At 41.2% G+C, this 17,750-nt stretch overlaps 1 protein-coding gene across 1 annotated transcript in view; it reads left to right on the plus strand.

The window, feature by feature from the left end:
• LOC306977686 (cadherin-12-like) overlaps positions 1–15,993 on the plus strand; it is a 318,442-nt gene extending 302,449 nt beyond the window's left edge. The window contains exons 11-13 of the mRNA XM_079576100.1: positions 4,275–4,392; positions 7,025–7,276; positions 15,021–15,993. Of these exons, the coding sequence (XP_079432226.1) occupies positions 4,275–4,392; positions 7,025–7,276; positions 15,021–15,535 (885 nt within the window). The 3' untranslated portion in view covers positions 15,536–15,993. The remainder of the gene's footprint in view (positions 1–4,274; positions 4,393–7,024; positions 7,277–15,020) is intronic.
• Positions 15,994–17,750: the final 1,757 nt, after the last annotated feature.

Below are 17,750 nucleotides of genomic sequence, written 5' to 3' on the forward strand. Positions count from 1 at the left end.
ATCAAATGGCCGGACTGTCCTCCTCATCATCTCCGGGATATTTTCACTGCTCTTCGGGCCTAATGCAAACACAGCGACGGGCTCCATTTGAATGCGCTTCCATCCTCCCGATACAGAGCTGTGCACAGGTTTATTTCCACTATGCATGAATTGGACACAAAGTCAATTTGTATTATGCCTGTAAGAGCAAATCAAATGGCAAATTGAGAGGCTAAAGGGATGACATGACAATGAGGCAATGTGGCAAGATGAAGAGATCAGTATTTTCACAATTATGTTTAAGATTTTGCAGGAATAGTTTTCTCTGGTTTGACATTTGAAACCTAATGTATGGATATATTGGCACAGACTGTGATATGACAGGAGGTAGTATTGTGTGCACTTCAACATAATGTGGCAGATATCAATACATATAATGAAAGTAATATATAAAATAACTTGTCTCTCTATGCACTGATTGAAACAACATAAAGTCATCCAGGTTGTTCATTCAATCGAAAACCAACTGGATTTATGTTTTTAGACAGATGCTACCAGGTCCCAGTTTAAATCTCTACGGGTGCTTAGGTTTTTTTTATTCAAAACTTTTTCTTTATGTTGCACTTGTGGACTTTGTGTCTGTGTCGAGCACCACACACACCATTAGGCCAAGGCAGGTTCAGATCTCGTACATCCTCCATACATGTCGCTTCAGTCATTCGTGAGTGCATCAATCACATGAAAACTCTGATATATGAAGCTTCACAGGTGCCTGAGGCCATTTGTACAAAGTTTTTGCAATATGCCGAGGGGAAGAGGGAAGGCGAGGAGAGAACAGGTGTCAGAGAGGGAGGAGAAAAGGGCGTGATGCGTGGTGTGACTCGTAGCAGCAATTCACCAAAGGTGTTTGGATCCATGCGCATGTATGACATTCTCTCTCCGACTCCCGGAGAAGTGTGTCATACTATACTGCCCAAACATGCGCCTTCTCTGTATCCAAGAACAAATTGTATATACAAATTATACAAATACAAATTATACACAATATACAAATTATATAGGCTGTACCCCTCCAAATTGCTGGAGAATCTGTGCGACAAAGCACAGAGTTGGTTGGAAATGTAGAGATATCAATTTGAAGTCATTGCTGTAGATTACTGCAATTTTTCCGTCATTAAATGTTTTCATATAAAAAAAATATGGCCAAAATGTCCCGTATTTTTGGCGTCAAAATGTATGGTTTTATTTTGTTGACATATGAGTTACAAAGACTTTTTCAGAGGCTGTTTATTTGTGGAAAAAGTAAACTTATTGACTGAATATGTGTCTCTGACAAAACCTCCACAATACAAGTCTGTAGATGATGCTTATACTGATATTATATATATTATGCACCAATGTGAGGATAATAGATTTTGCATATATGGCCCCTGAAATTACAATTTCCTAAATAAATCTATCACAAAACTAAAATTACACATAGTCTCTCCCCTTAATACCAGAGTGACAAAACTTTATTGGCACATTGTGACGGTAAAATATTTAACTTTATATGAACTTGTGGTTTTATAAGTCTTCCTCTCTGGTCACTTCAGTTGGCTTTAAATATTCAGCTAAAATGCATGCGATATAACAGGACAACGGCTTGTATTTAAAGTCCAAAGAGTTATTGGACTGTGAAATGAACTTGCCATAAAAATATTGCTGTACATTTAGAACAGACCCTAATAAAATAAAATAAAACATATGGACTTCCCTTCGCTGCAGCTGATGTCAAATGTTTTCATAAGGCCACTTTGCCATCCGTGAATACGTTGAATCTTTCTGTAATTGCATTTACATTTAAAGCACTTATCTGGGCGGCTTCGATAGAGGCAGAGCGCTAAAGCCCAGAGCATTCTCATTATGCGATACAAAGTAATGAGCAGTTATGGTACATTATAAGACGCAGAGGAGATGCACTCAAAGTTCCACGTGAAAGTTTTAAATTAACCTCAAATACAGGGCCATTATGAGTCACATCGTTATATGTGATTAGATTGTTAGATACTGCTGAGAGACATTACCACATAAACCTTAATGCAATTATTATTAGAGATGCACCGATCCAGCTTTTTTGCTTCTGATACCAATACCAGTATATTAACCATATTGGTTAATATACTACAAGAGACTTTCTTAGCAGTGGATGCTGTGAGTGAAAACAAGCAAATGGTCTTTTTTCTCAAGTGTCAGATCAATAGTCTTACATTTTCTTGCAAATGACATGTTACTATTATGTCTATGAATAAACTAATGGAAAAACATTACACAAGGATCACTGGACTTTTCTACATTAAACATCCATGAGATATAAGACGGACTATTAGGTGGCATTAATAAACAACTCACATAAAATGACCAGATCATTACAACTTTTGCATTACAACATTCCTTTAACTACAATAGAAACACTTGGCCACGCACGCAGTCGCTATTTTATTTTATTAGGTGATCATTTCTGTCCCACATTTGATTAACTGACGTTAGCAGTAGCATGCTGTCGCTAGCAGTAGCATGCCATCGCTAGCAGTAGCATGCCGTCGCTAGCAGTAGCATGCCGTCGCTAGCAGTAGCATGCTGTCACTAGCAGTAGCATACCGCCGCTAGCAGTAGCATGCCGTCGCTAGAAGTAGCATACTGTCACAAGCAGTGGCATACTGTTGTTTTTTTATAATGTTGAGACCCCAAACAGGTATCGGTTCAGTGTCGGATATTTGTTGCTGATTCCTGAATATATATATATATATTTTTTTATTTTTTTATTATAGGGACAGTGCATATTAATATACATTATACATGCAAATATGCCAGAATTAGCCTAACGGCTATTTTTCATCTGTAGTCCCTGGACAGTTGTTGTGTGTCCTCCTGAAGGGTGTAAAGGTACAATTATACACATTAAAATGCAATACAATAAAATATTTAAAAATGTAACAGAAAACAACACACTCAATATCGCAAACCAATCATGCTGACAGACATTACAAGAAGACTACTACAAACTCAACAACTACAGAGACAGACACAACAGACGAGGACAAGAGGCCAGCAGGGAGAGATGATCATGTCAGTGCTGACAGCTCTGATTCTCAATGAGCCATTTTTTTAACTGTGTTTTAAATATTATTATTATTATTATTAAATATTATCGTAATTTTTCAGTATTGGCTCTGATATCTGATGCCAGTAGGCTATCGGATTGGTGCATCCCTGATTATTATATTTATCATTAATGCTAGGCATAAAATGCTCTAATTTCACACATTTACTTCAATTTCATTACCAAACTATCCATCCATCCATCCATCCATCCATCCATCCATTTGCTTCCACTTGTCCGTTTCCGGGTCGTGGGGGCAGCTGTTTGAGCCGACCAAATCACATTGCACCAGCCCCTTATGGCTCCTCCTGCAGGTGGTGGGTCCACAGAAGGACGGCCTCATGATTTTAACCGGGCCTGTTGGTCTCTCATATGGGGCTTCTGAACTGCTCTTTGTCTGACCCGTCACCTAGGACCTGGTTGCCATGGGAGACCCTAACAGGGGCATGAAGCCCCCGACAACAGAGCCCCCAGGATCATTCAGATGCTCAAACCCCTCCACCACGTTAAGGTGGCGGTTCCAGGAGGGGATTACCAAACTAATGATACGTTTATTAACCTATATGAGCTTACAATTTGCAATTTGTGATGCAAGTGCTCTGTAAGTAGGACCGCCCTGCTTACAACAGATAAATACATAAAGAATTTTGTTTTTGTGCTGGCTAAATATTGACTTAAAAAGAAAAATGGAAAATTGTGCATCGCTATTTATGACTGGTTGATCCTTGTTGCTTCATTCTTAACTTTTGCGAGATTTCAACCCACAGAACAAGGAGGGAACCTGGGAAGCAAGGTCAGAGAGGGTTGAGCTGGGGTAGCGGCGGCAGACAGGGACCTGAATCAGCAGTGTGTCCTAAAGTGTTGTACTGCATTACTGAAGCCTCCTCAAAGGATCCACACCAGACCGCTGCGTCAGAGGAAGAAAGAAACCAAGATCCAATTTGTCCTGCTCTCTGTAGCTGAGCAGATTGAGTAAAGAATTTGCCTTGTGAGGGTAAAGCAACGCAACGTCACTATATACGTCTGGAAGTAGCTCTTGTTTCGATCATGGTCCAGAAGCATCTTTGTAACGTTCTTTTAGAAATTTGTGTGAAAGCTCAGACCAAATATGAATCAAATTACCAGCAACTGATTTTGTGCTTTTGTTTTGCAGGTGATCCAGATCTTCAGTGCTAAAGACCAGGATCTCCCGTCAGCAGGACAGCAGTTCTCCTTCAAAGCGGTGAAAGAAGACGGCAAGAATAAGAACTTCACAGTACGAGACTTCGGAAGTACGTCCTTGCACAACTCTCCCAGAACAAGTTGCTTTAAGTGTCCTGCATAATCCAACCGTAAGAGGTCACAGAGAAGTTCATCACCCATATCAGGCTTTAAAACTATTCCCGTTTCAATTCTCGTTTCTTCAGTGTAGGGGGAGAGTTCACGAAAAGTCCAAAAAATAACCATACGTTCAAACGGTCTTAGAAGTCTCCACGCAATGCCGAAGGTGTCAGAAAAGTAACCTAGAAAGAATTTGGAATCCTTTTGGTCACAATGCAGTCTCGAGTTCCCCCTGGGTACGAAAGAGAAGAGATAAAAAAAAAGAGGGGAGAAAGTCAAAAGCCTTATTCGCACTGGGACCTCGGGTAAAAAGCAAAAATCACTGATGTCTTCTGAGTCTCTATGCCGGTAAGTCGGAAAGCTCTTGGTCCTCAGGTAATTCTTTTCCTGTGCCAATGGAAATGTCGGTGTCTTGAAAGTTTTCAACCTGACTAATGAAGTCTAATGAAGGCAACAGTCTTAAAGCAAAATATTACAGATGTGACCTGGAAGCATGACCCAGTTGTCGTTGTGGCAACGTTAGACAAACCAAGGAGCGCGAAGAGTCTGGGGGAAAGTTTGGATGGAGGAGGCTGCGTCAGAGCGAACGGATTAAAAGGGAGAAAAAAAGTTAATTGGTGACATTGCTGATCCCATGTGAATGTTCATGAAAATGACCGACGTCCTGGGATAATTCAACCTTTCCCGAGGTCCCTAGGTAATTCTTATCCCGTGCGAATGGCGCTCAAGGACGTAGGAGAGCACGGAAAGAGTGCAAAGAAAGAGAGAAGCGAGGAGGCGGATCGAAAGAGCAAAAGAGGGAGACAGGACGGGGAGGTGCAAACAAAATGATGGCTGCGAAGCACATGCACGGTGCGCTAACGCGGCTGACCTCCTGTCGCCGTAAAGTGTGGGGTTCGCGTACCGGGGCTAAGTGGACTTGACAGGGGTCAGAGAGAGCCCGGCTGGACCAAAGTGACATCTCCCGATTCATCCAGAACACTGTCTGACTCCATCCACCTCACCGGGACTGTGTTTGAAGAAAACTTAAAGATGAAAGTTTACCCACACACCTAAAGACGCGGAATGAATTTGGAGGTTATTGGGGAGTTTGTGTGGGAAAGCTGTCTATTGTAATGTGGTCAGCTTCAATTTATGTCCGAAAATTGGTATTACAGTTGACAAATCACTCTATTTCGGCTTACACTGCAATATATAGCGTAATAAAAATTCTGTCTTTTAGCACTATTTTGCATGATTTTTACAAAAATGCTCAGCTCTTTGAGGGGAACGGCCTTTGATACGTAACATTCAGAAGTTTGGACATGGGTTTCATCAAACGCTTTTCTCTTTTTAAAACTGGACTCTCCGGTTTCAGAAGTGCGTCCGATTGATGTTACGTTTTTAGAGAGAACTCCCTTTGGTCCAAACACTTTCGAACCTGACGGGATCAAGCCGGGGGAACTTTCTTCACTCTTTTGGTCCCTTTGTAGTGAGTTTCTAGCTTTCTTTTTTTTTTAAGTTCCTCAAAGACTGCAAATACACCTCTTTTCGATATAAACAGAAGGCTACGCTCTTATACTCACTTTGTCCATAATTTGTCTCTCTTTTTGTCTATCGATGCATGCTGCCTGCTGTCCATTGTGCCTTTTTCTACAAATTGAGTTCTTGAAAGATAAATAGGAAGGTTGATATGTCTTTACCAGGTTGAATTAATATTTAACCCCCCAAATGATAGTATATGGAATGGCAGTAGCTTAAGTCGTTATTTTGATTCAGTCTATAGATACAGACGGCAACAGTCATACAAGGGGGCGTGGCCGAGCCGAGGGGGAAGATAAATGCTCATGGGAATCACAATGTTTCATTATTTTTAGCCGTGTTCTGGCAGGCTAACATCACACGTCAATAAAGTCAAGTCAAAATCGTGTCCATATGGATGTTTTTTCACAGAAAATTGTTCAGTCGAAGCGAAAAACGGTACTTGCTAGCATCGCTTCGCTAACGTTAGCATACTTCCTACTTAGCACTGTCCGTTTTTTAAGGATGTATTGGCTGTTGAACCACTTTACTCCTCTCCATGTCTCTATCTTAATTCAGCATTTGTTTTCCCTCTCTCACTGCTTCGAACATGACCATATATGGGCATATATGTATATATTTGCAAAGGTGCCATCTGTATCTATTGACAAAAATGTGTCTTTAGTTTTACACACCTTAATATAAAGTGTTGCCTATTGTTCATTTACTCACCTAGATCTATATGTATATAATAATGTTGAGATGTTTCATAAGCTTTGGCAGTGAATTTCAATGATGTCCCTTTCTCATTTTTATCTAGTTGAAAATTTCAAAAAAAATAGAACATCGAGAGATTTTAGTCATAGTTTTAGTGATCATCGGCTACTCTTATTTTAGTTTTAGTCTCAGGACCATGAATATTGTTGTTGTGTCCTTTAGCATGAGGGTGAATGAATAATGGCCAACCTTGTAAAGTTGAATACAAATTCAAGCCAATTGTTATTGTTATTACAGTGATCTGGAAATCAAAACATTGCACTGATGCTGCTAAAAATGATGAATATTTTCTTTTTTTCCCCTCAGATAATACGGCGGGCATAGTCACGAAGCGCGGGGGCTTCCGGCGGCGACTACAGGAGCTGTTCTTGTTGCCAGTGGTGATCGAGGATAATGGCTACCCCCCGAAGAGCAGCACGGGTACCCTCAGCATCCGGGTGTGTGGCTGCGAGTCCAACGGCTCGGTGCTCAGCTGCAGCGCGGAGGCCATCTTTCTCCCCGTGGGGCTCAGCACTGGGGCTCTCGTCGCCATCCTCCTCTGTATCGTCATACTGTTAGGTGAGGACACTTCATTGTGCTATTATAAGTAAGAGAGAGTGGCTGTTGTAGTAGCGCTAAATCCAAATCAGGCCTAGAACAACACAACAGGGTCAAATGAGTCACAGCACATGACTGATAATACAATATTGATCTCTATAAGCTCCCCTTATCTGCCCAACTGCTTCAATAAATAGGAAAAAATGAGCTGTGAAGCAGCAAGTGTGATTTTACTGTGAATGTCAGATGATCCTTATTCACGACTACAGTCTTTGGTATTGCTTTAGATTAAGGTGTGCTAATTAAGTATTAAGAAGGATCAGTGATCATTTTAGGGTAAGGGTTAAGGTAAGGGTTAGGTTTAAGGTTGGCTATGAATAAGCGTATTATTAATGGCCTATTAGTATGTCAACAGATAAAAGTATAATAAGCAGTGTGTCCATACTTTACTAGCAAATTATTAATACTTAACAAGCATACCTTAAAAAGGGGGTATTATGCTTTTTTCAATCACATGTGCTATGTGATTGAAGTCTATATCACACTACAATGATGATGAAACCTTCTGTTGGTCTGTAAATGCAGTAAATTAGAATAACTGCCTTGTATAAAATTGCACTCTCAAAATGGCTGTAGTGAATGTCTTGAAATAGGCCTCTGTCTCTTTAAGAACCTCTGACTCTTTCCGACACGCCCCCTCCACACGCTGTCTGTGGCATCAGTGGGGAGGGGGTTCTGCTGAGGAGCAGTGGTTGGTTACTCGGCTGGTGACGAAAGCTCGGAGGTGTCTCCAGGAGGTGGGGGCGTTCCTAGGAGGACTCAGGCAAACCTATCCCTAAAATGGCCGCCATCAGAGTTTTTACAGATTACTCAAAAATACGTGAATGTGCCAAGGCAACACTTCAGGCATGTTTTTAATGAGGGAATGACATAATAACATGATGTAAAGCTTGAAGTCGATTTTGCATAATACCCCCCCTTTAATATAAAGCGTTACCCAGTATTTGTACATTTCTTGAGTTCTTAACTCCGAAGAGGAAGCCTCTAAATTAAAACGTTAATTCCCAATATATTTGTAGCATCCGAATGCGTCACAGGGACAAGTTCATAGGCACATTTCACAACATTTCAAGGTCACTTTCACAAAAATGCGAGAAAAACAGCCTCAAAGTTTATGAAATCGATACCGTTTTGTAACTCTCTGCAGGGTTCTTCCCCACAAATGTTTGCATTTACAAGTCACAAAAGGAGGACAAAACAAATTTCCTTCCATTTCTAGAAATAAAATCAGGAATAGCGCCTTTAAAGGAACAGGCCACCGTTTTCCCATGCTGAGATATGTTCTTAATTGACAACTGAAACTCGCAAAGAAAACATCCTTCCCAGCTCTGAGTTCTGGCTTCCGAGGACAAATAGAATGCAGCACTAAAGTTCTAAAATATGACTTCGTTTGTAAGCCTCACAGCATAATTGCCTGTTTAATGAGGGTCCCGTTCATTTCATGTCGACATCTTGACAATCTCCCAGTCCTGTAATGCAGAATGGAGTCCACGTCTTACTGCTTGCAGAAACCTTTTGGCGCTGATTCGGAGAAAAGTAAACGGCGCTCCGCCCAGAGGTCTCCCGTTCTCTTTGACTTCTACTAAAATATATGAACTTATCAAACAACCCGGCGTCTCATTTTCATAGCTCAGTCGATGACACCATAAACCCACAGTTACTCCCCGCTCTCCACTGATGAGGCGGGGCGTTAATGGCTCTGAATCGAGGCGGATTTCTTTTTACTGCCTCGACCTTGTGCGAAACAGAAGCAGCCACGGGCCAAAGACATTACTTTATGTTTATAGAGTCCCTCCCACTCCTCGCCCACGTCCCACTGAATGACTAAATTCATACGAAGCTCGTAATTAACTGCGCTCTCCTGGGACAGAGGGAGGCGTGGGAGGGACAGGGGGCGTGCTAAACCATGTCTGACGGTCAGGGAGCGGAGCAACGCTGGACTCAGATACAACTTTAAAGGAGGTGAAAACGGAGACAGAGGCAATGACACATTTGCTATTCCGCTAGAGTTTCTAAATTCTAAGAAACCAAAATCGTCAAAATCATTTGGGTGAGTTTGGCATTGGTAACTTGAAATTTTGTGGGTAATACTACTTGCCTATGTGCTCTTTATCTTATACACTTTGCCCTTCAGCGTATCCAAATGTCCTTAAGTTTTCTGATCTGGGCAAACTCTTTTCAAAGTTATTTCACTCCATTTTGTCTGACTACGTTACATTCCAGATGAAAATCGCTTTGATTAGGGGTCAGGGAGTTGAAGTGTCTTCTTCTGCCCGCACTTATCCTCGTACTACTGTGGCACTCGCGAAGGAAGGCAGAAAAATAGTTACTCTGCGGAGAATTATGATTAAAGCATGACTGATAATGGATAGAAGCGGACCTTGACCCTTTTGCCGAGGAGACCAAGTGTGTCGTTTCACTTGAGAAAGGAGCTTAGAGAGTTTATGGTGCTAAAATGGAACAAAATTCACAAAGAAATGTCAAAAAGTTGGCTACAACGGTAATTTGCCGATAGTCCATGGTGAGACACTTCACACCATTTACCTGTGTGAATATAAATCTGAGATTTGTCGAGATCGGCAGACATTTAGACCATGACACTACTTTTCCTGGAGAATAATTATATATAGAATCTGTAAGTAATTTGAAAGCCCATAAGTAAGGTTTTGTTTGTCATCGTACAATTGTGCACCGAAATTGAGGCGTTGGCTTAGTCCTGAGCTGCTGCGACTGAACGTGCCGCCACTGTGGGTCAACCTGACCAGCATGTTTTTGGAGGTCGGGAAAACCAGAGTACTGACTTCAGTGGTCCCCTGAAACGGTACACCTCCTCCTGGGTTTGTCCCTGTTTCAGAGCATGGTGTCCTGCACTAGTCAGCTCCTCCACCTCCTCCTCCGCTCCACAACAGTCTTTCACCATCTTCTCCTCGTTTGTCCCTTTTTGGTTTCCTCCACTGTGCTGCAGGTGTGGGGGGGCTCTTGGTGCATCTTCAGTGTTTCAAAAGAAGACAATGTGTAGGTCTCGAATGTCTTTAGCTCATAAGCTAACATTAGCTGTTTGTCTACGTTTAATAAGCTGGGTCCTTCACGGCTAGTACGGACTCTCTGCAGTAAAAGAAAACAGCTGACCCTCACCAAAACACAGCAAAGATGTACAAAAGTATCCAGTGAAACAATGTGGAACGCAGAAACTACAAATGTGCTTCGCAGAAAAAGGAAAAAAACAAACAACACATCACTGGAGCCGTTCTGCCCTCAAATCTCGTTTATCACCAAGCCATAGATTTGTTATCATGCTGTTGGGTAAACATGGAGGCTCGCATACTGATTTTGGGTGTTTAATTCCCTCTGATGCCAGTGGAGGGCCCTGCGACCACACTTTGAGACACAAACCAGCATGACATGTTCACTTTAACACATCCCAAGTAAACATACTCTACGTTTTGATAGGCAGATACAGTAGCTAAACAAAAGAATGAAAGAAAACACACATCCACAGTGTTATGTCATCTGATTTCCAGCGGTGTCACTTATCCTTCACTGCCACACACGCGTCCGAGGCCTTATGCACACTCGGTCTACAGTCTGGGGTGATTTTAGCCTGTCTTCTCTTTTGATCATGGAGGAATGTCTTCAAAGCTGCCCCCGGAGGCTGCCTCCGCCGCCGCCTCTGACAGACAGTCCTTTCCCCTAAAATATGGATCCGATCCAGGCCTCACGCTGAGAACATTTCCACTCAGCTCCTCGCCTCACGTGTGGGACGTGTCGCTATGACCCACTTTTTCCCAAATGAGAAAGAAAACGCTCCCGAAGCCCTTTCATCTGGATACAGTGTAAAAAAGCAGCATCTAGTTAGGATGAGTTCAGAAAGTTCCTCAAGCTTATAGTTGTGTATGATGGTTACAGTGGATCAGTGTTTCTTAAACTGTGCCAACTCTTAAGTTTCTGTGTTTTAGCTGGGGTGGGATTTCAGATTCTAGAGTTCACAGTCTGAGAGGCAGGAAGAGGTGTTCCATTTAATAGCTTTGCATTTTCACAACAAAATCCACATAGAAACTGATTATATACTGTACATTGAATAGTGATTGGAAGTATATGGCCAGGTTTTACTCTTCTGGCACATTTTTTTTTTTTTTTCTTTTTTAATTCTAGGTTTAATCAAATAAATATGAAAGTTGACTAAATTACAGTCAACTTTACATTTATTCTATTGTATTCAAACAAGTTTAATCATGTTGCTTTGCTTCATAGAGCTTCTCCCAATAGGTAGCGTTCACGGTTTAGAATGTGATGATGTCATAATGTCAGATGGAGGGCAGGGCCAATGCAACTGTATGGGAGAAATGCAGTTTTTGGAAGAAATCTCCAAAACGAAAATTTACAAATGTTTTTCCTCTTCAGTATTTGATCGTGATTGGATTCACAAACCTGTGATATTATTTTTATGTTTGAAAGTCTTTTCTATTGGACAACATCACGTTCATGTTTTCGCATATTGTCACCACTTTTTGACATTTTTTAGAGATAATAATTGGACATTAGTTCATATGTGCCGACAGAGGAGACGATAAACTTTGTGACAGTTTTTGTTTCATCTGGATTCCTCCAGTAATGACTTAGATATGAGCCAAAAAACAAAGACATAAAAATGTGCATTTTGTCAGTTACCACCGTTACCATAGTTACCGTCAGTTGACCTCCACCTCAATGTTAAACTATAGGCTCTTTAGAATGTTGTGATGTCACGTGAACGCTACCTATTCCAAGTACCCCCGCCAAGTGTTTAAGTACCCCCTGGTTGGGAAACACTGAGTTAAACTAATCAAAATAGTCCTAGTTAATGTGTTCCGCTGACATTTTCCAGTTACAATGTGCACATGCGATTCCTCAAAGTTTTGCTTTTGAAGTATTTCATCAAATGAGAAGCTTAGTTTCACTTTTGGTTGAAATGAAGCTATTTGCAATAGACCTCTGTTTGGAGGCATTTGCATCTTGCACTCTTTACTCTTTGAGGCACACTTATACAGCACTGTTACATTTTGTTGTGGACACTTTTAGACACATGACTGACTTCTATTCACACATTAAGGTAAATATATTACTCATTTACTGTATCGCAATACGTATCGGATCGGCCTCTAAGTATCGTGATTTTGGATTGTGACAAAAGTGCATCGTTACAGCCCTAGTTTTTAGTCCCTTTTCATTTTGATTTAGTTTAGTTAATGTAGTTCTAATTTGTCTGGGAAAATATATGTGGACTTATTAGTCATGTTTTGTGTCATCAATATGAACTACTTTCCCTTTATTTTTTGTGACTTTGGCTAAAAGTATGACAAAAGGAACTGATCAGAAGTGGAATGAATCGTCCAGGTCTATGGGTCTACATTAAATAAAACTTTGTTCATGAAGCAGGAAATGCACTTAATCTGAACAATTCCTAAATGAGTTAAATAGTTTTGTGTGATGTACACATTTAAAACAGAAGTATGATATATTTCCTGTATAGGGAGTAGAGCTGCAGTTATAGTGTTGTTGTTGAAATCTGCAGGGTCTCCACTAGGGGGAGCTCATGCATTACACAAAGGCAGATAAAAATCATCCAGCTTCCAGATTAGTTTGGAGGAGATGAGATCTGTTTGAAATGGTGTTTCTGCTTGATTTGTGTGTAATATTGAACTCTTTCATTGAAATCATATGCAGGTCTATGCCAACCGTGACTGTGCAGAGCAGATGCTGCAGAAATATTAACAGGAAAAAACATACAGTGTTTAGCATTTCATAGTGGAAGGAACTAAGCGGAAAAGACAGATTGAGTCGACGAGAAAAATATGCCAAAGATCAAGTGGAGCTCTGAAGTCAAGATTAGGTTTATCGAAGTGAGTGAAGTATATCAAAAAGTAGATGTTTTCAATACATGTTTTGGAATGCATGGGTTTGGGTTATAGGTTTCAACATGTGTCAAAAATAAGTTAGCAGTAGCCGTGCAGAAAAAAAGAATATCGTTAGAAAGGGCATTCATTTCTGTTAATCAACTTAAACTGTGAAACTAACATATGATAGACTCAGTACATGCAAAGTGAGATATGTATAGCCTTTATTCCATTCTATTTGTTTTACATTATTTCCGTAGCAATTCAACCGGTTATCTACCATCTTGGGGGTGGAGTTAGTTTCATATTTGCATATCAAAATCTCAAAGCATATTGACAGGAGAGCTTACAGCCTCTATGCAAGTGGGATACCTCATTTGAAAGGCAAGACCTTCTAGTATGTGTAAGATCTGTGAGAATGAAACACATCACATGTGCCATCCCTAATCACAGCCCTGACACTAAAGTCCTGATCAGGGTGACGGTAAGTTACAGGTTAATTTACTCGCTTTCGCTTTCACTGTTTGCAAGCACAAAGCAGGTACATGCCCTTTAATTTCTCCGCAAAGGGTCAGTGACAATGCACAACGAGGCTGGTGGCCACACTTGAACCACATTTTAACATGAAACATAACCTCTCCAGCTCGACATCCGCGGCTCGTCTCCATGGAGATGTTGTATAAAGGCAGCCAAATATGAGATTTAATTTAGGTTAGATCCTGATCCAAATCCGTTCTTTGATTACCTACTGCAAAAACAGTCTTTATAAATACAACCTGAAAAGACTCACAGAGACAGAAAGGCATTAAGAACGTTTTATTGAACGACCACGAATCAAGATTGGGGCTCAGACCCCGACGGAAGATTTAAAGGGACCATAGGGTGTTTAAAAATGTTAAAATTACACCTACATCTTCCAGCCATGTCCTAATGTGTAGAATGAGCTTAATATAGATGGTGCAGTTACACATATGGCCTGAGGTGGCAGTAGTGAGTATAAAATGGCCAACTTGCATCCAGCCCGTTTAATGAACGAAAGAGTTCCATGGACGGTGGTGGTGGTAGAAGAGGAGACCCGGGGAGACCAGTCGACGACGAGCAGAGCCGAGGAGAGGCCTGGACGGGGAAAGGGGTGGAGGAGGGTCGTAGCACGGCTGGGAAACGCTGCGTGATTGACCGGGACGCTTAAGGGGGGGATCATGAGCGATGAGTGGCTGGAGTAGAGATGAGCGCTGCAGTGATTGGATTTTTTCATTTTTTTCATTTTATTTATTTATTTCATTCAAAAGTGATGTTCACAATCACAATAAAACCGCCAAGCCAACACAGTATGAATGAAACGGAGCAGAGGAGAAGAACAAGTCTTATAATATCTGCCCCTTTTGTTACTTCACACTTTACACTTCACATTGTTGTGGTATGTCTACATACATATATTTACAGTCTTATGTATATACATATGTATATTTACAGTATTAACAGATGTTTTTATATTCTATATTCAGTTTTTCAATATATAAAATACAGAACCTTCGTATTCGTATTGGATGACGTGAAGGTGCGGCTTGAGCTTCTCTGTGATTGGATGATTGGAAAGAGCTGCCGGTGATGAGGCGATGAATGAATGCAGATGTTATGTCTTCCAGGTTTAGCTTGCGCAGAAGCTTCATTCATTCATTTTTTTTACAGGTGAAAATATACAATGACAGAAAATGTTCACTGTGCAATATTCACCAGCAGTGTCTCGAAGTAAACGCTAAGTGTCTCTAAAGCAGCCCTAACAAACACAAACTTAACACGTCCCCTTGTTTGTGTTTTTCTTTCCTTTGCAGTGATCGTGGTGCTGTACGTGGGCCTCAGGCGGCAGAAGAAGAAGGAAACCCTCATGTCGTCCAAAGAGGACATCCGCGACAACGTGATCCACTACGACGACGAGGGCGGGGGCGAGGAGGACACGCACGCCTTCGACATGGGCACGCTGCGCAACCCCAAAGCCGTCAACGAGAACATGTTCCGGCGGGACGTCAAGCCCGAGCTGAAGCTGAAGTCCGCCCGCGCGCCCGTTTCCCAGGACAGCGCGGACATTCGGGACTTCATCAACCAGCGCTTGAAAGACCACGACACGGACAATTCGGCCCCGCCCTACGACTCTTTGGCCACTTATGCATACGAGGGCGACGGCTCGATTGCCGAGTCTCTGAGCTCCATTGAAACCCGCGCCGTGGAGCCGGAGGAGGACTACGAATACCTCAACGAGTGGGGCCCGCGCTTTAAGACGCTAGCCGGGATTTTCGGGGACCACTCGGAAACCCAGTCGGACTCGACCACGACGGAAAACACGCATTGACGTTGCTCACACTTTTGTCACTTCATGTCTGTGTCGTTTTTCACTGTTTTTTTCTTGCACTGTTTGTGTCACGCTTGGTCCCGGAATTGTAAAACAGTATCGAGGGTCGAGAACTTAAAGGGCAAAAGTTTGGATTGACTTTACTTGAATAGATTAGAAAAGACGTACACACACAAAAACAAACTCATGAAACACAAATCAGATTCAATTTGGTTGACGACATATCCTGTTATTCTGGAATTTTCTTGGCCCAATACAAAAAGCTATGAATGGGTCACCTTTTTCCTCCATTTAGAGGACTCTTCACCTTTCAAAAGATGTTCTACTTTTGCTTTTAAATGCCTAATTGCGAAGAGAACGGTCCTCATTTTACGTTATTCTGAAACCCATCCACCGCAGTTGCAACTTGCACTTGCCCTTTTGGCATTGAGCAATCCTTTATTAAGAGATTAAACTACATAAGGGATTATTTTCAAAACATTTAACGAGGCGGAGAATATAACAAGTAAAAGAAATGATGATAGGCTTTCAATTGATTTTTGCCGCTCGCACCCTTTATGTTCTCAACCCTCGATATCAACAAGTTTCAATTTGCAATGCAGTCATTCGATTCGCTTTTGATTGTATGTGCGTCATTCTTTCCTCCTCTTGGGAACAACTCAAGGAAATGTGGCCATTTCCTACAGCATCCTTAAAAGTGCCTCAATATAATTGTTCTCTCACTCGCTAAAATCCCAGCATTGTCTTTTCTTTCACAATTGCAAAGTCTGAGCTGCCGAGGCGTCCACCCATGGCCCAGGCTTGGCCAAAGATGTTCTGAATGTTATTTATTGTTCCTATTTATTTATCGACTGATAGATGTCATGGGATATTTGATTATTTATCTATTTATCTCTCAGTCATTGACCTGTATTTTTATTTTTGAAAACACTTTTGTAATTATTGAAAACAAAAGGCCCACAATGGGAAATGGCTGTTTCTGTCCGTTGGGCCGTGTGAATAGAACTTGTACTAGAGTTGTAAAAAGAGACTTAGGGCTAAATAATGCAGTTGAGTCATGTAATAAACACTGGTTTCTTAAATAAATGACACTTGGACAAAAACGTCAGGCTCATTCCGGCTTTGGCATAACATGAGAAAACGTCAGCGAAGAATTAGGCGAAGAATTGTATCTTAAAACAGACACATCACGCATAAAATCATCATCATGGTAAATCAGTATTACGAGACAGTAATGGGAAAAAAGGGATTTAATTTGGCAAATACACGTTATAAAACTGAAAGCAAGCGTTCACTTTCAGCTTATGGCATCCAAGCAAATCAATGGTGCCACAGGGAACACCCCATGCCATTACATTTAAAAATGTGGAGGACAGTTTTGTGTTGTCTGTCGTAAAATACAGACCTTCGCTTCAACGGTAGAAGAAGAAACTACTCAAAACCTTGAGAAAGAAGTAAAACCAAACTAACTAACTAAAACATTGCAATACGATAGGGCTTTTCAGGCCGCGACCCCCAAAATCACTCAACAAACACATTGAGACCCCCTTCTGAAATGTAATTAGCATTTCTAATAATATAAGGTGCTGTTGTTGCTGATGTTAGTTTGGATACAGTGTTGTGATATGTTGCTTAACTGCACTAAAATGTTGTTTTTTGCATCAAATTCAATGTCAAAAAAAAAAATGTCTCAGAATCACTTGAGTGTCCCCGTGAACCCCAAGAGGGTCCCGACCGCCACTTTGGGAACTACTGCTCTAGGGGAGTCATTAACAAGTGCAAATTGAGAAGCACATGCAGAGGTGGATCAGCAGCAGAGTCATTTGCCTTTTTCTTACTCACGCAGCATTCTCTCATTTACATGAAATTTGCAGCCCTAGTACTTTTGTACACACAATTCAAATGCCCACAAATAGCTATGTGCTATTTTCCAGCTTGTACATGACCCCCCCGGTATCTTTTTGTCGAGGGAAAAAGTTACTACATGGCTAAAAGCTCAAAAAAGGTGATTTTACATGATATGTCGAATTCAAATGACTTTAAAACATTAATTAGATGCTGCTTTTTCAGATTTAAAAAAACTCCTGGTGTTGTGGACCTTGTGTGGAAGAGGAATACTGCAGTATGACAGACTTTACTTCTCATTTTTCATCACCAGTTGCTATCAGCAGAAGTCAATGTGACGTGTTAACCAGGGTCATAAATGTCAGTCTTT

Source organism: Gobius niger (assembly GCF_951799975.1).
Source record: "Gobius niger genome assembly, chromosome: 18".
In the NCBI taxonomy this organism is placed as follows: Eukaryota; Metazoa; Chordata; class Actinopteri; order Gobiiformes; family Gobiidae; genus Gobius; species Gobius niger.